Source organism: Lepisosteus oculatus, chromosome 5, assembly GCF_040954835.1.
Source record: "Lepisosteus oculatus isolate fLepOcu1 chromosome 5, fLepOcu1.hap2, whole genome shotgun sequence".
Taxonomy (NCBI): domain Eukaryota; kingdom Metazoa; phylum Chordata; class Actinopteri; order Semionotiformes; family Lepisosteidae; genus Lepisosteus; species Lepisosteus oculatus.
Window position 1 is genome coordinate 32,679,663 of NC_090700.1, and position 26,837 is coordinate 32,706,499.

The following is a 26,837-nucleotide window of genomic DNA, read 5'->3' on the forward strand; positions in this document are numbered from 1 at the left end:
GCCTTATTGTGAAATCCTGCAAAGACTGCGTTCTTGCATTGCTGGTGTGGGATTCTGAAAAGCATATCATTTAAATATGTTTAAATATGAATGAAACTGAGGCAGAATAGACCATTTTGTTTTTTAGTAACTCAGGAACAAAGGGTTAGAAAATGGAGGACTGAGATAGAAAATTAATTCTATGGAATTTTACATGTGTTAAATATTATGGTAATAAATTCATAGCATTTAGTTCACAAAAAAGGCAACAAAATATCCCTTGCTTCCTGTATACAATGATTCCTCTGACCTTTGCTGCAGTCTGTTATTTGCTTCACTTTACATTCCTATTATTACTGTAATGTAATTTTGTTCCTTCTTGCCCTTTGGCAAGGAACATACAATCATTATGAATGTTACTGTGAAAAAGAGACACAGACAATGGTATTCTCAGCACTCTTATCATTACAGCAACACAGCATCTCTTCTACCAAATGTGCATAGAAAATGAGAAGAACCTGCACAAAGACACCCTCTGCAGCTGTGGCTCGGATCACACCAGCTGAGCAACTTTTGTGAAACAAAAGACACATTAATGAGTAATGCATAATGAAATGATAGCATTTTTAAAACATCAATCTTTAAAAACAATAATGAGATATTTCATTTGTTAATACAACTCTGAAAACCTAACCAATTCAATTTGGAAATGAAAAACTCTGTATTTGCGTTAACAATGCACATCCATTAATATTAGTTATATTACAAATAGTATATATGCAATTATGTGTAATAATAGCTACAGTATAGCACACTGTAGATTTTGAAACACTGTGGTCCTGAAGTTGTTTCTCATTTGTTTGACTGCATATTAATGCTATAAATAACAATCACTGCATGAGGAGGTTAAATCAGGAACAGCTGAATGTTGAAACAAACTTGTTAGTTGAAACAAATATTAGTTGAAAGAGTCTAAACAAATGTTACTGTGTTTAACTGTAGTGTTCCACATCCCCCAGAGGAGACTGTTCCAGCAGCCTCTTCCCTTTTTCCTTAAAACTCACCGTCTTCACCCTCCTTCTCTATAAAACAGGAAGGAGTATTAAAACCCTCCAGTGAGTAACATGCCCTCTGTGAAATAAAGGGCAATTAACCTTCTCCAGCCTACAGTATCAGTCCCCACTTTGCCTACATAGAACCAGTTTGGTCATATTTCATTTTAAATGCTGTATATTGAATTGGAATGTCCAAATGAAAGATTGGTCCTGGTTTGGACTCACTCATGCGAAATACATGCTAGTGGTCTCCGTACAAGAGCCATCTCAATGGCCCTGCATGTTTATGAAACTCACTGCACACCCTTTTGGTTTGAAGGTACAGTAGCTGCAGTAGAAGTTGTTAGAAATGCAGGATTCACATATGAATCTGTCTATTACATGTGACCAGGATGCAGCACGGCTTCAGTGAAACGTTAAATCGTGATGTTCGACTGAGTGACAACACATTTCACTCCAACATATTTTAACAGTTGGTCGTAATTGGCTTAAGAAGAATACAGGAAGGTGAACACAATAAAGGAAAGTGGGATTTGTATCATTACGGTGCAAAAGGCAAAACCACTTTGAGTGGCCTGTGTCTTCTGCCAGGGCTTTTCTCTGATTAAAATAAAATATTGGGCATAAAACATTGGAAAAAACAGAACCTAAAAAATGTGAGAAATCTGAAATCTTTGATAAGTTACAAATGAATTATGTACACTATCTCCTCATGTCAATTAATTATAAAACCAAAATGAGGAACTTGTGCCAAATGCCAAAAGCATCTCTGGTGTGCAAATATTTTTCCATATATATAAATATGTATTATGTGCACAATTGAAATGCAGTCTTTTTAAGGGGCCTAGAAATTAGGAAGCAACTGTTACAAGCAAAAATGATGTTAGAAAGTTCAACTCCTTCAATATTTCAAATCTAATTTGAGGTTTGGCAGCAAGCGCAGCATGTGTGGATTTAATAAAACATTTTACTTTTTTTATCCTGCTGTTCCTTCCTGAGTTTAATAAGTGTGAAATCCTGGTCTAATATATAACAAATATGCCAAGTGGGTTTTTAATGAAAAAATAAACATTGATTGATTAACTGTTTGATTGATAACATGATAGAAGATTATATATCTTATGAGCAAATTGACTTTTTCTCCTTGAACTAAATCAGGAATCAAATATACATTTTCACAAGGACACATTACCATTTAATTTAAAAGCAGTTTTAGGCCGATTAAATATGGCGGTTCTCAACTGAAAGCTTTTTTCTGCAGTATTTCAGTCTATTTAATGCATCAACATTACTTTTGTTCAATTCAGTTCAATTCAGAGAGGACTGTAAACTAAAAACTTTAATAACCTGTTTTTAATAGTTTTTGCATCATCATTTCCATTTCAGGGCGTACTTTTAGAGTGAAATACTTCTGTGAACTTCTAAAAAAAGAAAGTTAACTGCTGAGTGTAATCTAAAATAACATTCTCCAACTCCCACATTCAGTGGAGGTGAAATGTACTGTATGTAGTTGACAGGGTATGCCTTCCCAAAGGAACAAAGTCTGGATTATCTTCTAGGCCTTGCATCAGCAACTATTTCTTGGCATATGAACTACATATTTTTCATTAAATGAAAGAGATTACATTTTTAAAATATCTGTCTTATTTGTCATTGAAAGAGTCATCTTAGTTATCGTATACTTCAAACTTGCGATGGCTGCTCAGGGTTGACACCTTTCGGTGCCCCTGGGATCTTTTTATGGGGTGAAAAGGTAAAGGACAAATCCAAAAACGTTTTTAATAAATATGAACAAACATTTCATTTTTTACTGATTCTTCCACCATACATTGCCTCAAGGAGTTTTCTTCTGATGGGAAGGAAAATGAAAAGAGAATTTCAAAACTATACAATAGATCTTTAGATTCACATGTAAAAACTGAAACGTGTAAAATTTTGTTATTACAATGAATGCAAGAAATTAAACACCCACATCTACATTTGTAGTAAAATGTGAATTAATAGCATATGTTTTTAACGAACTTTAAAATTAATTAACAGATGTCTGATTTAAAGTGCATATGCTAAATTATGTAAATTGTATTTTTTTAATTCAGCTTACAGATGGCCTCAGAAGGTGCCTTTCCCCATTTTAAGAGCTCTGCCTCTTTCAGTACCTCTCTTATTCCCTGGGATTTTAAGGAATCTTTCTTGCTCTTTTGTAATATTGCAGCTTAACTTTAGATATGTAATAATGAGTGAATACAGTATTCTATCTATCTAATATCTATAAAAAACATAAATATATTATCTGTCATAAATGCTATCAACAGGACCCAGTGCCTTGATTATGTACTGGTGTTATCTGGTCAAGCATATAAACTGTGTCACCAGTTTGAAAATACATTGTACGGTCTATAATGTTTTTGTTTTAATTACTCATTGGCATAAAAAGTAAGATGTTAATATTACCGGGCCCAAATTACTTAGGATATACTGGACTCACCAAATTTACAACCTCCTATTGTGTCTTTCTGTCTCAGCGTCACTATTTTTTTATTACGTTTGATCTAATCAGACTCATCATACTCTGCTCTGGAAATGTTCAAATAGATAATGGCTTCCTCAAAGGCCAACAGGAAAACCTGTTGCATGGTCCTGCAGTCATATGGGAGGTCACAAGGGACCACAGTTTCATAGAAAACATCTGTTGGTCAAGTTTATTGACTATGGATGAAAGCGTCTGGACTGGAATCTACAAATTCACCAATAGTGGTGAGGTTCATAATATACTTCAGACTGGAGTTTTACTCTATAGTCCATTACAATAGATTTTGGTCCACTGTACATATACAAGCAATTAAAAACTCTAGGTGTTATAATTTTAAAGCCTTTTTATACTGTGTCATTGTGAAGATCTTCAAAAATAACCAAATGTCCTTTCCAGGCAGTAAATGAATTTTTAAAATTTTAAAATAATTAAAATTAAAAAATAAATGTAACACAAGCATCAAACAATCCTTATGCTTTTATATCAAGTTACAGATCCAGAGAAGGCTAAAAGCACTGCCCCTTTCAAGTGAATGCCTATGATATTCAGACGTAATGGACGGATTATACAATGATAGTTATATAACTTATCACTAGGGCAGTTGTTATTTTTCTGTATAACCATATTAATCAGAAAGACACTAAAGTGTCTTGGTGAGACCGTTCAATAATCTTGTAGCTACTGCTAAAGTGGCAGAAAGCAGTTAGCTCCTTGTGTGCAGTGCTAATTTTATTGAGCTGTGGTGATTTGCAGCAAAAACACAAAGCATTCCTTTTAATTGGTGTCATAAAACATGCTCTGGCAGAGAGGCACAAGGGAATGGTCATGGCTGTTGTTTAATGAAGTGACAAGCACGTGAAATTTAAAGGCAGAATTCTAGAGCTGGACAATGTGGGGAACTTTATAAGGCTTCAGACAGCAGAAAATTTAAATATAGGATTTTCAATGTTATATTTCAAAGCTTTGAAGTGGAATAACAGCTGAATTTTTCATGTTGTGCTAGCTTATCAGAATGGGTTTCGTTGTTTAAAATAGCATGCAGTAACATGAAATGATGAATGTAGCTGTATAGTAGTTCTCACAAAACCACACAGTACGGCATGGGCATTGAAGTAATAAACATGAGCTTGTAATCAGAGTTACTGTCAGACATTAAATACTTCATGAATGGTTCTTGATAAATAATTCTCTTTACTTTTTCTTAGCAAAAAAAAAATAGTTCATTATCTTTACTTTATTTTTCAAATTTCCTTGAGGACACATTTTGTCTGTGGTGTTTTGTTGTTAACCCCTCACTGTGTTTTCATTTTAGTGATATGTAGAGAGGTTATGAATGCCACTATAGCAAAACATAACATCTGTACTTGCAACAAGTGTTTCATTCATGACTTTTGTCACATATACAGACATAGTTCAGGTGGGTAACTGCGTCAGCATGCAAAGGAACAAGTAATAGGTTTATTCCATGCTGAAAAGAGAAGAAATCACTGACACCCGAAGTGGACTCCACAGCCGAAAAGTTGTTTCCTTTCTTCTCTTTTCAGCATGGAATAAACCTATTACTTGTTCATATACAGACCTATACAATAACTTTTTTTCGATGGTTTTGATTTGGTAAATAATAATAAAGTGGTGGTCTCATTCTCCCTAAAGAGCTCTGAATGTATGCTCAAGTAAAAACTGTGCTTTCACTCCTCTTCACAGGAGAGTGTTGATCTGGGAGAAATCATGTTTTCACTATGTTACCTGCCCACTGCTGGCCGTCTCACACTCACAGTGATTAAGTGCAGAAATCTCAAGGCCATGGACATCACTGGCTACTCAGGTAAGAACTGAAAAGTGCATTTTTAGAATCTGGCTCCATGCAACCCTGCATGTATGAAGCTGTTAGAAAAATGGTGGATGGATGAATTTCAAATTGACACTATTGTGGTCACCAAAATGATGATTTCTGTGTGAATGTACTATAGTTACTATTGGTATATGAACCACTTTAACATACTCAGTTCTATCATTGCCAGTCCTGGAACATTCAAGAAACTGAATATTTGTAAGAAATGTCACAGTAATAAAAACATACAAATCTGAGTGCGGCTTTCAAATAGGAAAGATCACTAGTCGGAAAGCCTCAGCTCAATGATCTTATGTAAAATTGGCTGTGTTAATGGTACATCTTTAAGGGAATGCCAGGAAAAACAGATGTTTTTTTCATTAAGGATGCGAATAAGGAAGGTTTGGTGCAGTCTGACTGTCTTTTTCAACTCTATTTTTCAACCGGTCTCATTAACAGCATGATTTTATTCACTAGCACAATTTTATCCTAAAACAAAGTATAGAGAGAACTCAGAGGCTAACTGCTCTGTTCCCACTTGCATTTTAAATAGTTTATTTTTCAAGATTCTTATTCCTTTGTATTCTTCTGCATTTTTCTTTATGAAGAATCCCAGCCCTTTTCCTTTAATAATATTAATGTGTTGGCTGTTGTTCATTTTACATGATTTGACAGTGTTGTTTTTTTGTAATTATCAATTGAAAAACAAAATAATACGGTTAAGTACAGTTTTACAGATAGAAATTCAAGTAAAAGTGAACACCAAAAATACATATCTCTGGACAGCTTTATATTGCTGTTCTGAAATGATAGAAAACATATACAGTATATATATATTTTCTGAATACACATCATATATGGTCTTTTGTCTACACCTGTATTGCTGAAGTAGATGTTAAAAGGCTAAATGCCATGTTATTGTTACAGCAGGTCAACTTATATGTCAAACACTAATACAAGTGTCTGCTGCTTCAGTTGCTTAATAAAGTGTCAAGCTTATATTAAATACTGTATGAATCTCATTAATTGAAGTTTCACAAATTGATTATTACTTTCATTTCATCTGCAGGAAGGAAGGCTTTAACAATTGTCCGCGCAATATTAAAAACCTTCCTTTGAAGATATGATGACTTTCCATTGTGCTTTACTTCAGTCTGTGAGCAACATCCATAGCAATTACATTTTACCCCCCAAGCAATCCAGTTTTACACTAAGTTATTTCATCTGCTGTATTTTCTATGAGCTCAAGATAAACACGACAGCTTACATATGCTTTGAGGCGCCGAGGCGGAATGGATCTAAGAATCTAAATGCTTTATTTTAACTACAATCAGCTTTTACCAAAAACAGTACAGTAAATCTGCAGCTAGACTCTAAAATATTCTGACACAAGTGCAAAAAATGTGAATACAGTACATCTACCTAGAAATATTTAAAGAATCCTCCAAGTGTTATAGCCACTTCAGTAAAAAATCATCTTCTTTTATCAATAGGGCATTTCATTCAATCCCACACAATTCTGAGTTTCTTCTGCCTATATTAAATATTGTTTTTGATTTTAATTGCTATCATCATTTTCTTTCATGGTCTATAGGGAGTCTGCATTTTCTCTTGTGTCTTGGTTAATCTTGAAATTCTCCATTGCCCTGTAATGGACTGGTGTACCAGTACAGGGTGTTGATTGGATTTTCACCCAGTGCTCCTGTGATAGACTCCAGGTTGCTGTGATCCTAACCTAGAATGAATAATTGTCTGATGTTCTTTAATATATAAAATATTATATATTATATATTATATAAAATAAAATTATTTTTTTTTATATGGAGAAATAATTTACATGATATGCATGGAATCTAAAACTGGTCTCAGAAATGGTAAAATTAAAGATAAGATACAAAAATAAACCAAGGATGCACTTCTGCTTCTAGCATATTTTATCCAGTTATTGTTTCTCCAGAACACTCTTGGTCTTCTCTTTTGTAGCCTTATACTGCCACCTAACTACAGAAATAAAAACTTCTCCTGTGTCAGAATAATTATAATTCAATATCCTGGTTAAAAAAAAACTTTCTAGAACTAGAATTTGTTTACAAAAACATTTAAGGACAGTAGGGGCACACACAAAAATAACTGGAATTAAAAGACTATTTTATATAATAAGTATTTTAAAAGTAGCTACCATAAGATGTGTTCGTGCTCTTGTTCAGTAGCCTAAAACCAACTCGGAGACATGAAGCCGGAGTGAATCCTTGTAGGTTTCCGAATTGCACTCTGGAGCAACAGTGGATTATCAGACCCTCTGGAGCCTGGAACCGGAGTTGAGCTTAAAACGCTGCTGGATTCTCTCCTGACAAGCACTACAGCTGCTGGATAGATGAAGTGTAACCCATCTGAGTAATTTGTGCCATAAAACATCTACATAATGTAAATGGGAAACCTTTCTCTTCCTGGAATAGCTATGTCCTTCTTCAAATCTTATCAGATTTATTAGAACCTCAGTGCAAAGGATACAAAGGCTTTCAACACAGAGAGATTAAAAAAAGAACAAAAACGTATTTCACACAAATCATAAATAATTAACATTGTGAATCAAAATCTGTAGTAAGGATTCAAAATAAGTACTTAAAGATAGTCAGGCTACATCTGCTTAAAACAGTGATTCTGTAATGAGCAGCTGTCTCTCGGAGCTGTTGCAGATATATATGTCTATATATCTCAGCCCTTAATGAGCTCAATCAGCTCATTATTGGCTTAGTGGGACTGATTTAACAGCTTCCTCCAACCCCTCACATGCCAAAGCTCTGAAGAGAACTGGAAAACCTGAAGACAGACTGCAGACCAGGTTTGCCCACCTCTGATTTAGAAAGAAAATTAGTGAAGGCATGCGCACACAAGTTAGCCAGGGATCTGGTGGTCCAGCTGATTCCAATTAGGATTTTTTTTAAATAGGTAGAGAACACAGGTTAAGGTTGGGGGAGCAAGAGTTGGCACCAAAATGAGTCCTGTTGTTTAAATACTCATCCGTTGTTCTGTCAATTTAGAAAAAGCTATTCTGTCATATTGAGAAGATCGTTAGGTAAGGTTTGAGATGTGGGAATGGATTGCATCTAGAAGTATGAAGAGTGAAGCACAGTTTGCTTTTCCCAAACACACATTTAACTACTAGTGGCGAGCACACTCCGAGGACTTGGGGCTCCATTGGGAAAGAAGGTGTGAGCTCTCAAGTAGACAGTAACTTATGAGCAGGAGGTAGATTTAATTACATACAGAGTTCCAGCCTCAGCCCTGCCCAGCGATTCCCCATATGATTATATTCCGCTTCAGAGCATGCAGGGTGCAAAGACCCAGCAGGTGGTTAATCTGTGTAGGTTCTCCAACACCATGCGATCAGCTAAGGAGAATCTGCAAGAACATCTCAGTTCTGGGCCTCATGACCCTGGTTGGAGAGGATCTAGTGGTCTCTGTTTACTTAAATAATGTAAACCAAGCTTGAGATGGGTGCACTGTTGGGACTTGAATACTGAATTGCTAACCTAACTTCTGTAAGATACTTTGGATAAAAGCATCAGCCAAATAAATTTCAAATAATAGCATGAAATGTCAATTTTTTTTTCAATTAAAAGAAAGTCTGAGGATGAATTGAGTTTTTGAGTTCTTCTTGACATGTGGTTTATCTGTATAGTGCGTTTAATCTTGATTACTACTAATGTTTTCCACCCTGTGTCCATGTCACAAAATGAGAAAAGGGCTTAACCAGTATTCTATACCCCTGCTCTGGTGCAGCCATTCCAAAGAGACATGTAAGTTTTGTATTGGACATATAGAATTTGGCAACACTGTATTTCATTGATCAAACCAATAAAATTCATCATCATAAAGTTGATTTGGCTACATATCCCCTATTCTCTGTTGTGCTAGATCTTTTCTTTTCTTCTCCCTCCTTTTTCCCTTCGCAGACCCCTATGTGAAAGTGTCCCTAATATGCGATGGAAGACGCCTGAAAAAGAAGAAGACGACTATCAAGAAAAACACACTTAATCCCACCTACAATGAAGCGATTATCTTTGACATCCCACCAGAGAGCATGGACCAAGTCAGTCTTCTTATCTCAGTCATGGACTATGACAGGTATGCATCCTATAGTATGTTCACACCAACACAGAGGACAGACATAATTTTAAAGTACATTGTCATCATAATTGCCCTGCGATGGATTCCGCCTGGTGCCTAATGCTTGCTGGGATAGACTCTGGCCCCCTGAATTGAATAAAGCATTTAGAAAATGGATAGATAGATAGATCATCCTCATAATACTAACTATACAAGGACTGAACAAACTGCAAACGTATTCCTAAAAACTAAGCATATTTGAAGCTAATTTTCATTATGCATTTTCACCTCCTGATCTGTTATTTTTACATAAAAAATAGGTTGTATAATTTAATGTTCAGTATTATTGTGTCTTGTATATTACAATGATTTATGTGTGCAGAGTGTACACACTTTGATAACATGACAAAAAAAACAAAATTATTATTAAGAAATACTGTCCATATAGTCCATACTGTGCAAATAAGTTAATATACTGTATGTAGGATATGGCTCTCACTTCACAGATGTAGCAGTCCCACTAATGTATTATCATTGTGGGATTCTTTGAAGTGTAGGATCTGTATGTAAATACCCTTTTAAGTACAAAATAAACAAAAAACATCAAACTTCATTTTAATTAAGTTATTACACAGAGAATGAGAAGACAGAAGCATACCCTAAAACTGACTTTGTACAGTGTATAAATGTTTAACACAGTTTCATCATAGCATTCTCCTTATACATGTGATTTGCAGTGTTCTCCCTACTTTAGCAAATCAATTTGCCCCTTCAAGTTTTAATTTTGGTCAGCTTTGGACTGCTTCTTCAACCACACCCTGTTTGCATTTGTATCTTTATCTTCTCATGTGGCAACACTGCACTGTCTCAAACTATAATGATTGCAATTACTAATTTCAAAAAGCTGTTGTGGGAAGAGCCAACAATAATAAAAAAAAACAGATTTGAACCAGAGTGCATGATAGTGATTTATGTTGAATTTGACCAGAAATTGATAAAACAGACCAAATGCAAAGCTGCAATTTTAAAATTGTGTAATGGACTACTAATAACATACAATATTTACAATACTTCTTTCAAATCTGGTCAGCTGATGCCACAAAAGTAAAGAGTTCAGAGACAGATTACAGGACCTCTTAAAAATATTGAGAAAGTCAACATAAAACACTACTGCAAGCTCCACTAAAATTACAGGTACACAAGGAGAAATTCTGGTGCTTTCTGATCTCAAAATTGGGGCTCAGACTTAAACTTAGACCGGGTGTTTGAACAAACTTATATGGCTCATTCCATAGGACTCTTCCAAAACCAGCTGGGTGCCTGAGAGACTGCTCAAGTGCTCGCCACCAGACATGCAATATTAGCTGACCTCTCCTTCATACTGTAGCTTTCGAATGCTCTTTGTAGCATTTTGAGAGTGTAGGAGCCTATCCCAGCAAGGCCACTCTGTCACAGGGCACACACAGGCACACACTCTCACCGGCACCAGTTTTTTCCAGGAGCAAATGAACCTACTAGTTTTTTTTTTTGGGGATTGTGGGAGTAAACCGAAGCACCTGGAGAACCCCCACACCAACACAGGAAGAAAATACAAACTCCACACAGTTAGCAACTCAGGTCCCACAGTTCAACCCATGGCCCCGGCTGGCAGCGAGGGTAACCATTATGCCACTGTACAACCTCTCTGTCACGTCATTTATTGTCAATTCGAATTTCCAAAGAATTTTTTTTTGTGCCTTTTTTGTCTCCAGACCTTATTAACAATTAATGGAAACAATTCATGGATACCAGCCTTCTCCATTTATCTGTAGGGTGGGACACAATGAAATAATAGGCGTGAACCGTGTGGGAAGCAACGCTGAAGGTCTCGGCAGGGACCACTGGAATGAAATGCTGGCCTACCCTCGCAAGCCTATTGCTCACTGGCACCCATTACAGGAAGCAAAGAAATCTGTCAAAGAGGTTTGTGCATGTCGTCTCCTTTTAACTTCAGGCTTTGATTTACATTTACAGCATCTGCACAAATATTTGGTTAGTTATACTCTAGAAGGAGCTTCTGTTTACTGGACAGTTATGGAAAAGTACTTATTTCAAGTATTGCATCTCCTTCCTTTTCTTGAGTTTATGGGACTTAACATTGCATCCACAAAGGTTGGTGAGCTCTTACAGAGCTCCTTCCCTCACAAATGCTGACATTTATGTCAGAAAAGAATAACAGACAGCATTAGTATGTTAAAATGCTTTAACACCACCAATTGAAGAAGGAAATGCAACAAACTGGACTAGTGGTGTAAGAACTGAGACACATACTGTACAGAAACAAAAGCGTAAATCAGCTAATAGCTACAAAATTAAAGTATGAGAACAAGCCTATACACATAAGAGAAACCAAAAATTGCGCATGATAGTAGAAAGCCATAGAGCAGAGAATGAAATCAAATCAAATCAAATCAAAATCAAATCAAATCAAAGTTTATTTATCAAATGCACAAAAATACGGCGTGCAGCAGTAGTTGCTGGCAATGAAATGTATTTTTCCGCGAGCTCACAAAAATCACAAGAATCACAAAAATCACAAAATTAATGGAACAGAACAGTTAGGATGAAAACATATAAGGATGGTCAACAGGGAGGAAGAAATTTTAAGAACAAAGAATAAACAAATTAAGGTCTGTGGTTTCTAGTTAACACTCACGTCTGCACAAAATGTGGTGAAAAATTCGGCACAAATATAAGGATTTACCTTAACTTCAATTATCTCTATAGGCAATACAGTAACATACTGTATATACCGTACACTCAAAACTAGCATGCCAAGTCCAAAAGTAAAGCTTTACTATTGCAATCCAATGTGGAAAGACTGCAAAATGAATTAATAAAAATGAACAAAATTCCAAGACCAAGTCCTAAAGAATTGGAGAGTTACTGTTACTGTGCTGTTATTTTTCACATTTCAAAAACCAGTGGAAGTGCTGCTCTGTTTCTAACTCTTAGAGAGAAGCAGCAGTAAAGGAATACGAGCTTGGCCCTTTACTGCCGTCGTCCCAGGCTAACCTGAGAACTGAAGGGGAGAGGGCATTGCCTTACTGGAGAAAGGAGCCAATGGAGATTGAGCTTGTATAGTGGTTTAGGTCAGGACTAAGGGAAGCACCTGGAAAGACTGGTCCTGCAGTGTTTTTTTTTTTTGGGTCCATGATTTAACAAGTTTTGAAAATGCCCATAATTTACAATTGATGTATTAATTCTCTAAGGTGCAAAATACCATTTATTACCTTTGGTTTGTTTTACTGATTTCAGATTCAGTTTCAGATTAGTTTTTGGTATAATACCAAAGGGTATTTATTTCTCCTGCTGTCTGGTTTGATTTGTGCTTGCAGACAAGATGCTGTCATGACCTCCCCCTTGCACAGTGAATTTGAAATCCTTCCATCTGGGCATCGATTTAGATTGCCTAGATTCAAAAGCAATAGAACTAAATTATCTTTCATTCCCATGGCTATTAACTTAACTCATTTTGACAACTGATTGTATATTTTTTGCATTTTGGACAATAAAGGAAGTAATTAAGTAAGATAACAAGCTCTTCAGTCTTGGGTCCTGGTTCTGTTTGTACCCCCAAGTTGCTCCGTGCTGCTGCTCTTCTTCGCCGCCTCATTGTCTTTTCATTGCCAGTAACTGTTGCTGCTCTCTTGCTGTTCAGTGGCAGGGTCGCACCGCCAGCTTTGACAGCCAGGGATCCTGCCCCTCACCCAAGCCCCCATCGACTCCCTGAAGGAGGACCATGCCAGGGTGGGTTTGCAGACACTGCTCTACTCTTGCCATCTTCTTGTCTGAGGACAATTCCTTCTTTGTCAATTGTCATCCAACTTGAAGAGTCACAGGACAACACAAATGGATGGAATTTCTGACTGAGATCAATTGCATTTTGACATGGTTACAAGAAACATACATTCATCATTCCTATCTGGTTTTAAAACAAACACTTAACCCTCTTGATTTTCCATACATATGAATGTAATTACTTAAAGGTACCATGCCAGTTTGTTGCCAGAGTGATGTATTTCCGAGGCATGGGGCTCTTTATAATACTTATGGTCTTTTCTATAGCATGGAGACACAGGGAAATCCCAAAACACACTAGAACTACACAGGAAATTACCATTGTAGCTGACAGCAAAACAAAATGGCTAAGAAAGGAAATGTCTGAGAGATAATAATTAAGTGTAGGTGATCAAAAGTAGTAATATATCTGCTTATGTGTTGTGTCCACATGCTCGCTAAGGTCTAAGCAAATGAGGTAAAAATAACCTCAACATAATGGAAACAGAAGGTATAAGGAGCCCAGTAATGCTTGGAACATGCATGTCATCTTCCTAGAGAAAACATTTCATAAACATGCTTCCTGCAAATTCTGTTTAGCAAACCTCAGACACAGGTCTTTACCTCATAAGTGGAAAATTGTAAAGTCCATCTACAAGCAAGGAAGAAAAACCAGTACCAGTTGAGAGAAAAAAAATCAGAAAGTCTTCAAATACATATACTGTAAGTGTATAGTGTCATTTCCAACTCAACTGGAAAATAAAACTTTTTAACAGTCTTAGCACACAGGCAACATGAGTTAAGGAAAGGAAGCACTAGTCCATCATACCTACAGTTTTTTAATTAAAGTAACATATGCAAAACAAAGAAAGTAAGATGCTGTTTTGAAATTTCTATAAACTCTTGTGATCTAGTTCCCTAGACATGGTTCGTTTTAAAACCTAAAGAGGTAGAAATCCAAGTGAAAATCCCAAGGATTAAGATCTGTTCAATATATAGAAAACAGAGGGTAGTGTTTTGAGAAGAGATCTCAATGTCGATTCACATGATCTCTCTTGGCATTTATATTGTCTTTTTAAATTTGTGCTGAGTGTTTGATCTCATTTTGTATCTGGCTACCTTTTGCATGCCCTGTAAGATTTTTAAATCTTATTTTTTAATCGGTTTAATCAGTATTGCTTAAACTGCCCTTAAAATCAAGTTTTTATTTATTTACCTTGTGGAATAAACCATACTTATTTGCTTTGATGATGATCATTCATCCATTCTCGACCAATTCCACGTCTATGGGCCCACTCCAGTCTGCTTGTCTTAAGGACATTCCTTTACAGCCTTTCATAAAACTTTAAAAGCAAAGAAAGCAAATTCCCTGGACTGCTGATTTATAGAATAAACACTCATGTTTTAATGTTTTATTCACTGGACCCCTCGGGTTTCTTCACCCTTATTCTTTCTAACTTGTTGTGGTTGTCATAGGAGACCTAATTTAGTTAGCAAAATTCTCTGTTGTGTTTTTTTCCCCGTCAAAATTGAAATTGAAAACCTGTATTAATAGATTCAATAATAGTGTTAGTCTTATCATATACTTTTGAGAGTTTAACAAAAGATATTGTCTGGAATTCATTACTAGACATTTTGCATGTTGGCCAGCAACTTGCCTGACCCACACAGAATCTGAAATTTGCCCTGGATGGTATCCTTTGATTCCTCTCCTTGAAGTTTCTGATCTCTGGACTCCCCAAACAGACTCATAATCCTTGTACTGTGAGGTCCTGATCTTGGGTGGTCAGGCATACTGCTGCTGCTGTAAGCAATTACAACAAACAGTATGCTGCCCTGTTGTTCTGCACTTTGCATGAAACTACTGAGCTTCTGTTTTGATATAGAGCACAGAAACTGGGAATTTACACAAAATATTGTCCAAACAGATTTAGCAAATTGCTCCAAATCACAGTTTCACAATTTCAGAAAGACAACATAATTACCAAGTGAGAGAACATAATATGGCCTTTCACATTCTTATTCTTAAAAAAATTGTATTCAAGGAAAATATCAGTTTGGTGGTTCAATTAATGAGTTTTAATAAATTTGTAGGATAACGCTGATGGTTTCTCCAGTTTCCAATCTAAAAAGATGTGTCCCTGTCTATACTTTATTATTTTTACTAGCAATATTTTACTAAGCATCTGATCGTCTAGGTCAATGCCTCCATTTTAAATGTATTATGTTGTAAATTAATTATTTTATTGCATATGATACTTCTTGTTTTTGTTTTCTATTATCATCAGTCTCACCCTAGATAACATCTAAAGTATGCTACTGTTTTCTGTATCCTTTGAAGAGTGGAGATACTGCCATTCCCTATGGTGTTCTGCTAAAAACCTTTTCACAAATGAGGTATTCCACTAGTATGTTCTGTTTTTGTATAAAAATGCAATGAATGATAGGGATTTGAGATAAAAAAGAAACCCTTCAATTTGATCATGCCTATTGTGACACAGGCATGAGTGCATAGTAGGACATTTCCATTTACTCTATGAAGCACAGCAGTTCATACACAGCATAAAGGAGTGGTTAGGGTTCTGGTTACTCAGCTAGAGGGTAATTGGTCCAAATTCTGCAAAACCTCACACAGATTGTTTACCAAATGCCCTGCTTTATACATGGGTCTCCATGTTGCCATTTTAAATGAGGAGTTGTAGAGTCACCTCATGTATAAAGGAATGAAGAACAATCACATTATACTGCAGATTTCCTGTTTGGAGTTAAGAAACAAATTAACACCAGAGTGTATCATTTCTTTATTTGACCACAATCAAATGATTTCAACAGATATTTTCAAAAGCAACAAATACCAAATTGTATTTCTAACTCTTTTGCAGCAAACTGAATATTTTGAATGGGTGGGTATCTAGCAAGATGCAACCCCCTCATAAAAAAAGAAATAAAGATTTTTCTGTCTTTTGCATATTTTTGTACAACAACAAGCTGAAGCACAATATTAACCTTTTTCTGGCATCTGGCTGTAATGTCCTGGCTTCTGCAACTTGGTATGCTGATAGTGTTATTTGTACATTTTTAGTTGTAATATTGCAAAAATGAAATCAACTCATATTTTGGAAGGTTGGAGGTGTTAGTGTTAGAAGAGTCAGAAATAGGTGCTCCACAGAGCTCACAAATCAAGCTATGAGAGTCAGACTTGCATAAGATTCTTTGTAAATGTTTTCAATTAGTTTACATCATTTCACATTGCAGGGGGTGCATACAGGAAGGAAGCACCTCTTGACTTTGCACAGAACTACATGAATTACTCAGCTTAGCCTTAGCTATGAAAAAGTCAGAAAACGTTACTTTTCCCCCCAGATCCATTCCAGTAGTCCCTCAATAATTAAGGGCTGTCCCTATGGCTGCTGAGAGGCTACAAAGTCAAGGTTGTTTGCCCCATCTAATCTGGGACAACTTTAGACACCTTTTTTCGTTCCCGGATGTGCAGATGCCATCAGCTTTCTACTGTGATATCTATAAATAGGCAGCCACTTAGAGAAAATGAAATAGTCAGGGAGACATCTCCAGTTAGCTGAAGTGATCAATGTTCACTTGAATTTTAATATGAAACAAGTAGTCTGTTTATGTACATTTCCAGACTGTAGCAGAAAGGGTCACAAACAATTGTCAGTTCTACACTTTAAAAAAGATGGAGTACTTATTTTAAAATACGTGTTAGTGTTCTTTATTACATTATATACTAAAATGTATACACATGTATACAGGATGATCTGTGCAACATAACAATTATGGAATTTTTCAACTCTTTATCTGTAACTTTCAGTTCACACAGAATTTGACAAGTTGCAATGTCACGATAATCTTTTTAATTGTTTCCTACAGTACATGGTGTTTGATAATGTTCCTCTGTTAAGTCATTGTAGCAGAAATTCTGTAGCTGGTTCAATTGGCTTAAATAATTTGGCTTTGTTTCTGTTCAAGATTGTTTAACTGTGCTCCAGTGTTTATACTGTTCCTAATGTTTTTTTTTCTTCTTCCATGAATTCATGCAAATGAGTAATTTCCAGTTTTGTATTGAAAATTTCTATTTGTATCTATATATGTTTTAAACCTTTCCCTATGTTTTAAGGATAGGGAAATGTAACAAATAAACCTTCCAAGTTCTAATAGAGTGTTTCGGCGGGGTTTTTTCATTGTCAGATTGAGAACCCTTGACCAAAATAATGAGTATAACACATAAATAATAACAGATATGATACACCTAAAGTGCCAAAAGGCCACCTCTTGTTTGTCACTATTGTTATTTTTTTACATAACCCATTTCGAAATAGGAACATAATTTCTGACTAATAATACGTACAGCATTTACAGTAGGAATCATCAGTCTGCAGACAGACTGAGCAGATCTGAATGATCCATAGAGTGTGCGCATTTCTCCTACTAGGATGCAGTGGATGCTGCCCTTTTAATGATTCAGTCAATCGCCTAGTTTAAAAGAAAGAAAGACAGTAGTTTGTGTGCACACTTTGTTTGTTTTCTGTTAAATCCAAGAATTATAATTATAAGAATTATAATTACAATTATGATTGTGTAGAAGGGAGCATTGTTTATTTAAAGCATTACTTTTTTCAAAAAGCCAAATCTTTGATATTTACAGCACTTTTGGTCTTATCGTAAAGCAACTTATATAATAATGTAAATTGGAATAATTAAGAATAAAGAATAAGAAAAAAGAATAATTAAGAACCTGTCCTTTAATGTTGATAGTCTCAGTTTTACACTACTCTTTTTTTCTTCTCTTAAGCATAGGGAACATTAGTATTTTTAAGCATGTTATTATTCTTATCTTCGTTTACATTTTCCAAATGGAGAATGAAAAACTGCAAGCGTGTTGAAGTCCTGTAATATCTAGAATCCCTATTATATAATCAGCAAGATAACTATAGCTTTTCTAGTGCCGTATTTGTCTTGTAGCTTTGACCACAATCCATTCTAAATTCCCAGAACTTTTCAGAAAGTATGCCAATTCAGGAAATCACAACTGAGTTTCATTGTGCTTACAGTAATTACCTGCAAATATGAAGAGATGACTAGTAATTAGTTATACTGGCACAAAGAAATCCTGTGCATGCTTCCAATTTATGTCAATGATTTTTAAAACTAGAATGTATTGCCAAGCAGCAAAGCTAGATTTCATTCATGCCAGTGTTTGAGTGTTTCAGTATGAGGTCCAATATGAGATGTTTCAATATGAGGTTTATGAGTAGGTGGTAATCTTGTTAAAAATATGACTTTAAAAATATGAATGTTACAGCCAAATCCTAAGAGACCAACACACTCTCGGAACAGCTTGTTCTTTTTAACACTTTAACACAGCTCTAAAAAAGTGGACTTTACCATATACAGTATGTGATCCCTCTGATAAATTCAAGTTCAGGTTAGCTTTAAACAGGCAGTGATGATTATAGTTTGAAAAGATAATGAAATATCGCTTTCAATATCTAGGAGTAAACAAAGCCATAATACTAATACTATACATAGTAATAATTTATATGGCACCTACTGTATATCACCCTGCAACTCACAACTAGCAACTCATTGAAGCTAAGCAGGTAAGCAGGCTAACAGACATCTTGGTCAAATTGCCCCCTGGCCTTTAACAATCATGACCTCCTAGAAATCCCTATGTATGAATTGGCTTCAATACTCTCTGCTCCTTCCCATTGAGAGCTAGCTGGTGTGTGTTGAGCAAACTGGCACACTATAGCTGCTGTTGCATCATCCAGGTAGGAGTTGCACACTGGTGCTGATGGAGTCCCCATTACCTGTAAAGTGCTTTGAGTGGAGTGTCCAGAAAAGCGCTATATAACTGTAAGGAATTATTATTACACCTTGTCCCAATCAGTAGTCAGAGTTCATGTGGTTGCATTAAAAAAACAGGCTTCTAAAGCACTCATCTTTTTTTCTATAAGTTTTCCCAATATTTTGACAAGAATCCATTAATTTTAGAGAATTGTTCCCAAAGCCAAACATTACATCGTTTTAACAATAGGGGCTTCGTGTTGTAGCAATGCAGTTTTACAGTTTTAAGTGTCTTTTATATGAAATTGTATACTTTCTATGCTTAGGTTTTAATCCTGATTGTTGTTGTTAGTAGTATCATGCTCTGTAATCCTACAGTATGTTTAATATACATATAATATTTTGCTCAGTCTTTCAATCAAATTCCAGTGTGCTTTATTTTGAAGTTCAACTCAAGATAAAAGTAGCAAAATTAACTTTTTATTATTTTGTATGACATTTTGGAACATACACTATAGAATCAGAAACTAATACTCCATCGGTGTTAACTAATCACATACAACATGGAAGAATATACAAAAACCATGTTATACTTTGACATACAGAACCTATTGACCTAACAAAATACATTTTAATTTCTAGAGGTGCTCTAATTTTAGAAATATACAGGGTGTTTAAAGATTGAAGTTGAATGATACACAACTGGTTGAAATTACATAAAAATTCAGGATCTACATTAATATGTCCTAGAAAATATCTGTTCAAATATCAGTCAAAATCAATCAGTCAAAATAGACATAAGAAAAGAAAATGTACTGCTACAGATTGTGGAAAAATAGGACTAATGATTGAGCAAACATAGTAGATAATAGTGTAAATACTGTATTCAATCAAAAAAATAAATGATATCCATTACACTATAAGAAAAAAAGTATAAATTGTTATTTTTAATGCATCTGGAATTATTTTTAAATGATCCTTTAAAGTATAAAACCTTAAGTGCAACTAATCTGCATAATAATTTTAACATTTATATTGCTTTTTCCACTTCACTGGCTGATTTAAATAGCATAACTCAGATTATTTCCAGATAAAATTTAGTCTTTTTCTTCTCATTTGTGAAAATGGCAGGCACAGAATATAGTGAGAGTTGGGTTTAGAAAACAAATTGCATTAGCCATTATTCGATTTCCTTGAGAGCTCTTTATCACAATGAGTTGCAGCCTAACCTTGCAGACATACTGTAGAGTCCAAGGTAGGACTATACAGTACCTTCCAAAGGACACTGCTTAATCACAGGCCAGACACACACATGTGAACACAAATGGTGTGTCTAAGGACTGAGAATAAAAAGTTACACAGGTACAAGAATAAAATAAAAGCTCCACATAAAAGGCATCCTGGACCGAATTGTAACCCAGAACCTAGAGCTGTGAGGAAACTGTTATATCACTGTGCCACCTGTTACTTCCATGATCTGCTGTGAAATATTTTTTATTCCATCAAAACAGTCCTGTTAATCATAATGGGCATTCAAGCAATCGGCCACAAAAGTCCTCAAAAAAGACCAATACATACTGTGGGAAAATCATGGAGCAGATTATAATTTGGGAGTGACGGGTTCATTAAAAGTACAAATACACCTCTTATTGCTTTTAGTTTGATTGTTAAGACATTTCTCTATAAACAAGAAGCTGAAGACATCAGAACTAAAAGGATCAACATATCTCACACCTCCAGTTTTTTCTTCATGTTAAGCTTGTAGAGGATCTGATACCCATCATCCCAGGCATAGATTTGCTTCTCCCGAGGGTTGTACTTCAGGCTGGAGTGCGAACCATAGCGTTTGGGGAAGTACACTAGCGGGGCATCCTCATTGGTCACCATGTCGCTGACATCAAAGACGCACTGCACCCGGGAGCGACTGGCCAGCTTGGTGTTGTAAACCACGTACACTGTGCCACAGATGACGAACGCAGCCTCAGCGTTTTCTCTCTGGCATGGCGTGTCCCACATCTGTTCAATATCAAGTGTCCTGGGGTCCATCTTAGCCAGGCAGATATTTTTTTCGTTCTCCTTGGTGGCATACAGGGCCCACAGCCCCTCTTCATCTGCTGCAAGGTCTATGTAGGTTTCCGGAGAAAGGCCGTAGACTGGGACTTGTTCTTCAGCTGGGAATACTGCGCTGTCCACCACTGTTTCATTTTTCAAGTCATATTTGATCACCTGGAATTCCTTTCCTTCCTTCACATAGTATGCATATCCATTATAGACTATGTGTCCCATACCTCCCCAGGGAAAGGGCAGCTTTATCTGCTTTGCTTTGGAGATGCCTGATGAGGATGTGAACTCACGAATAGTGCTGAACTCATACAGTGTTTCACCCATGGTGCCATTAAAGATGTACACCTTTTCAGATGCCGTCTTTGTGTCTTTTGTCCACGTGCCTTTGGGGCCTCCCATTCTCTTTAAGATCTTCATGGCTTTGATGCTAGATATCATATCCCTGCAATCTAGGGGAGGAAAACACGTGTGAACTGAAAAATTCCAACTAAGCTGTAAATCACACATGCAATGCCCTGATGCACATAAATGATCATCTTCAAATCACACTTTGTTTATCTACAGTCCATTCCTGACTGATTAATGAAATAAGATGATTTATGTGGTATAAGCTTTGTGTATATAACATAATTGCTGATGATTAATTTTGTAGACATAATCAGTTAAAGTCCAAGTAGTAGGGTATGGCAAACGATTCACTTTTTGCCACAGTTTATGAGTTTAAAAAGTTGTCACACATTAGTGTTCTGCAACAATGATGATAGAGATCATAACTTACAGAAGAGGCAATTGGAGTATGGCTGAGAATATGAATAATTAAATATATAGATCTTTAAAAGCAATAGCAGAATCATCTTAAAAACACAATGTGACTCTTTTATATCACAGATTCCCTGTCTTATGTTAAGAGTGAAGCCTAAGCTTCAAAGGCTGTTATTCTTCCATGCACTGGAAAAGCACACGAAGAAGGAAAGAGCCCAACCCTTTATAAAAACAAGAAGTATGAATTATATAACAAGGAGTTACAGAAATAGAAAAAGACCAAGTGTTGATGTTGACTGTATTCCAAACAGTGTGGGAAACAAAAATCAAACAGTGCAGTTGAATTAGGAACTTTGAAAACGAATCAGGTGAAGTAACGTTTAACCTACACAACTTTCTAGTGTTCCCATTGTGGGGAGCTACTTTAGAAAACAAGTTGCATACTTCAACAAAGGCTCTCCAAGAACAGATTTAATGGAGAGAAATAAAAGAATCATGATACTGTATACACAGATCATTTAAGGAATCTCCATTAATTTGGAAGCAAGACATCAGGGTGATTTGACCTGGCTATACAACATCCTGCCAAAAAAAAGGCCAGCACTTGAACCCAAATGGAATTAATACTAAAAGTTTTAAGAGTGAGAAGAGGATGCACATATCCTTTAAATGCAGAGTGTTTGCACATGTTGTGGAATCCAATACACATGGACACATGGAAAACACATGGAATCTCTAAAAAAAGGCAAAATTACTGGATCAGTTCAGGTACTGTATTAGCAACCATCATAATGAGATGCACTGAATTCCCTCCTGCAATTTCTTGTGATTTTAAATGCAGTATTAGTAGAATTGATTCACTTTTTAAAGTGAGAGGTATTATACTACCCAGCATTTAGATTTGCTTACCCGTGAGCTTGTCGTATTTGTCCTTCTGTTTCTCTTTCACGTTGGTCACCTGTTGCTCTACCAGCTTTTCATCCACCTCCACGCAGGGCGGTGAGTGGTTCTGTGTTTCCAGGTAGTCCATTTCTCGCTCGATACGGTCCACCCGCGTGTTGGTGTTCTCTAGGTCACTGCGCAGCCCCTCGCGCTCCTTCTCCACGTTCTCCAGAAGGCCCACTATCTGCTGCTTGAACTCGCGAAGCTCCGTTGCGTAACGGTTAGTCTGATCGTGCCACAGGGAGATGCGATCCTGAGGGAGAGAGAAGGAGGGAGAGGGGAGGTCTCTTCAAATAAATGATGCTTTATCTGTTTTTAGTTTTCAGGTTTTCATCTAAACAACTTTGCACTGCATGCATGAAAGACTTGCTCCATTAAGTGATCGTGTCATCTCAACATTATTTTTTTCTCTTGCTTTAATTACATGCTCAGATATTTTCACCCACCAGCATATCTCCCTTTAAATTATTTACAGTCAATAGGTCTTTATCACATCCCAGATTAGTTACCATATTTTAAATGAACTTGTTTTAAATGTGATTGCATACTTCTGAATTCTGGTGAAATTCTGTCTGTCCTTATCATTTAACTACAAGAGAAACAATAAACATATGTATACATAAGTGACTCAAAGCTACACAGGAGAAGTGCAGAAAATTCTGCGTTGTGACAGCTTTGGGGCCAGTTTCATCTGTAAACTCTGATGAGAGATTAATAGCATAAAACAATCGCCCGTTGTTCCATTTAAAACAAAGTTTAAATTAAGGCCATATCATAAAAATAACAAAGAACCTTAAAAATTATTTCAAGAGTACAGCAAGGCCTTTGGTGAAGTGCACATTTAAGAATAGCATTGCACAAAAATGGTGTAGTTTCTGAGAAGAACCATCTCTTTTGACTTCTGTTTGTCCGTACAGTATGTGAATTTTGTATCTGTTAAAAATGTATAGAAAAAAGATAAAATGGAATGCAAGTACCACTAACAGGGAAAGAGAGAATTAAATGATTAAGGAGCCAAGATATACTTCCAAGACTTTACCTACATTTTTATTATTTCAATCTTTCTTTCACGATAAAACCACCATGTGTCCAAGACTTTATTTTACTGCTTATAGAGATTAAGCTCCTTGGGTGGAGTAGGTCAAGACTACATGGTTTACTTATAACTGTCAATGTATATTTTATCTTTCTTCGTGGGGTTACATCATATGTGAATACTTTATAAAACACCTTTAAGAGACAGGGCCCAGTGCTTTTTCCTATTATGACAGATGACTACATTGTGAAATTAGCCTTTTTAGAAGCGAAATGTTCAGCAACATATTGTCTAAATAATTATTGAAATAATCACTTTATTTTTGATTGGGAGTGTAAATCCATAGGGAAATACTCTAAGTACTGTATGTCAGTGCTTGTAGATGCAGTCAAGCTCAAAGGTAAAGTAAAACTCTTGAGTAATTTTGAAAAATGTGATAACTTGGAGATGACAAATTTAAAAGCCTTTCATATGAAATAAAGTAGAATGTTTTACTTTTGCTATACATTACATGATTAATATAAAACTACAAATAGGATACTACAAATATGAATACTTCACATATTACAAAAATGTACATTACACAATACATCTATACCGTGATTCCTTCATAAAGAATTGTGCTTTGTCATCCGAGTCACATCACTGTGGTCACTACTACTCTGTTCATGAATGCACCTCATTATTTGTACCCGTTACACCCATCAGCACATCTCCACTGTGTGATGTCACTGCATTTACACTGCATTTGCAGAGTGTAAATGTGTACGTAATGTCTGTTTCTTAAAACTGGAGTCTCCAGTCCTGGTCCTGCAGGGTCAATGTATCTGCCGGATTTCTTTGTCTTCCCTAAAGCACTAGAGCTTCAAGAACAGTGAGGTAATTGGCCACATTTATTCATAAAAGAGATGATTTAGGTTACTATCGGCTCAGAATGAAATGGAAACACCTCAAGTCAAAGAACAAGTACTTAGAAAATTAAAGTGTAGTAATCATCCATAAATTTCATAACCAATACAAGAAATCGTGGATCTTGCTTAATGATTCAACACATAATTTCTTCAAGTTGAAAGTGATTCATTCATAGGAGGTAAGTTATTAATCAATATTTATACTAGTCTATAAATAGTTCATGTGTAAAAGAAAATGTTGTAACCACTAAACAAAAAAATGGCATTAAAAATAAAGTACTGTAGTTTAAAGCTAATTCTGTGAGAACATTGTCTGAAGTTATAGAATAAATTGGGAACAGCTGTACAACATATTTTATCCTATAAAAATAGATACCTCCTTAATTAAGTTAATAACACGTGTATTGGGGGGGATACTTCTACATTAATTGCATCTGAAGGCCTGAAAAGGGAAAAAACGAAATGAAAAAATAAGAGTGATCTTATTCCAAATCAGTTTACTGTCACACAAATCTGAACATTAGAAACACAAGCTTCTAATGTGCTTTCCAAATGATTCAGTGAGAGGTTAGATACAGATATACAACACAGCAAAGTTAGCAAAACAAAGTAAGAAGCAGGACTTTCTTATGCACATAAATAGTCTGCTGGAGTAGGATATCTTTGAAAGCAGTCTGTGTAAATCAGATCTCATTCATTGTAGGAATAATAACTCTCCATTTATTTCTGTTATCTACGCAACATCTTCAGATTGCCGTTTAATATCTTGCCATGAAAGTTCAACCATGCAGTACGGAGTAAATAGATTTCTTTCCACGTTCTCACATCTGTGTTTCATTGTATGTTCGGATTTCTTCAGAAAGCTTAGCCAAGATGTTGAAATAAAGCACTACTCATAGGAGTGCAGGGCATAGCTGGGGAACCAAACTGGGAACTTACCTCTATGGCTAAGAGTCTCCTCTCTAGGTATTCCAGCAGCGCTTGCTGCTGAGCACAGGAGAGGCTGAGGAGAGCAGTGAAGAGAAGAAGAGATGGCACAGCCATGGTCCTGCCTGAGGGGAAGAAGGGCAACAATCACTCCAGAAGAGCGTGGATTCTGGTGCAGTACTCACAGCTGGCTGGGTGTGTATGGCTGAAAAAATCCACTTCTGGAACTGGAAAACACTTTGGCTCTCTCTCAGCAGGAATGTTTTCACAAATGCAGAGGGAGGAGTCTTTTCACATCTGGGATTGCCATTTTCTCACTTTTTCCTCTGTCCCAGTGCTGTGATTGGTCCCTGGAGCAACTTTCTGGACATTCCCAAGCGGTCATTTCCTTTACATGGCTATAAAACGTGTGAAAGAATTGTGCACAACCATAATATGTTAACTTTGGCCTCTGAGCACATTTAGTAAGGAGAGGAAAAAGCTTATATTTCCAGAAAAGCATCACAGACTTTAACAGTAATGTGTGACAGAGGACATGAGACATGAAAAGGATGAAAAATGGAACTGACCAGATACTTAAAGAAAAAGTGGCTTGAAGCTTGTACTTAATTTTTAAGCATATTAGACATACTAATATTTCTGGATGTTGTAAATAGGATAACATTTTTACTTAGGATTTTTGCCTTGCTAATGTTCTGCGCATATTACAAAGGTGAAAGTTACCATTTTATAACTGTGAAGATTAAAGCACAATGCATGATGAACATAATAACATTTAGAAGCAGGGACAGATGACCGCAGAGGCATTGTAGCTTTTAAAATAACTCCGACCAGATATAATCTAACCACAAACAACATCAAATGCTGTTTCTAAGTGATGTTATCCCCCTTGTGGTTATTTTGACTTTTTATCGTTATTTCTCCAGTTGAAAAAAAAAAGAGATATGAGATATGTTTTTAAACATATCGATTTATGTAGACAGGTTTTAAGTGTTTGCTATGTTAATCTGAATGCAATTACCAGGCATTTTGATTTAGATTTGAGATTTAAATAACAGAAACA

At 36.0% G+C, this 26,837-nt stretch overlaps 2 protein-coding genes across 3 annotated transcripts in view; one reads left to right on the top strand and one right to left on the bottom strand.

Moving 5' to 3' along the window:
* The window catches only part of LOC102691924 (synaptotagmin-6), a 95,150-nt gene extending 77,664 nt beyond the window's left edge, over positions 1–17,486 (top strand). For both annotated transcript variants that reach the window (XM_015342318.2, XM_015342320.2), the window contains 4 exons: positions 5,269–5,389; positions 9,352–9,523; positions 11,317–11,467; positions 13,206–17,486. In XM_015342318.2, coding sequence (XP_015197804.1) covers positions 5,269–5,389; positions 9,352–9,523; positions 11,317–11,467; positions 13,206–13,277 — 516 coding nt within the window. In that variant the 3' untranslated portion in view covers positions 13,278–17,486. The remainder of the gene's footprint in view (positions 1–5,268; positions 5,390–9,351; positions 9,524–11,316; positions 11,468–13,205) is intronic.
* A 2,104-nt stretch (positions 17,487–19,590) lies between these two features.
* olfml3b (olfactomedin-like 3b) lies at positions 19,591–26,030 on the bottom strand. The gene is made up of 3 exons (XM_006628374.3): positions 25,787–26,030; positions 22,868–23,153; positions 19,591–21,645 (listed from the first exon to the last, which is right to left on the bottom strand). The coding sequence occupies exons 1-3, from the start codon at positions 25,889–25,891 to the stop codon at positions 20,861–20,863; spliced, it is 1,176 nt and encodes a 391-aa protein (XP_006628437.2). The 5' UTR covers positions 25,892–26,030; the 3' UTR covers positions 19,591–20,860.
* Positions 26,031–26,837: the final 807 nt, after the last annotated feature.

Bases quoted from the DNA above. Each gene is read 5' to 3' on its own strand.
- olfml3b (XM_006628374.3), bottom strand. From the start codon at position 25,891: ATGGCTGTGCCATCTCTTCTTCTCTTCACTGCTCTCCTCAGCCTCTCC. The intron at 23,154-25,786 runs GTAAGTTCCCAG...TCTCTCCCTCAG, and splicing joins GGAGACTCTTAGCCATAGAG to GATCGCATCTCCCTGTGGCA. The intron at 21,646-22,867 runs GTAAGCAAATCT...TTCCTCCCCTAG, and splicing joins CAAATACGACAAGCTCACGG to ATTGCAGGGATATGATATCT.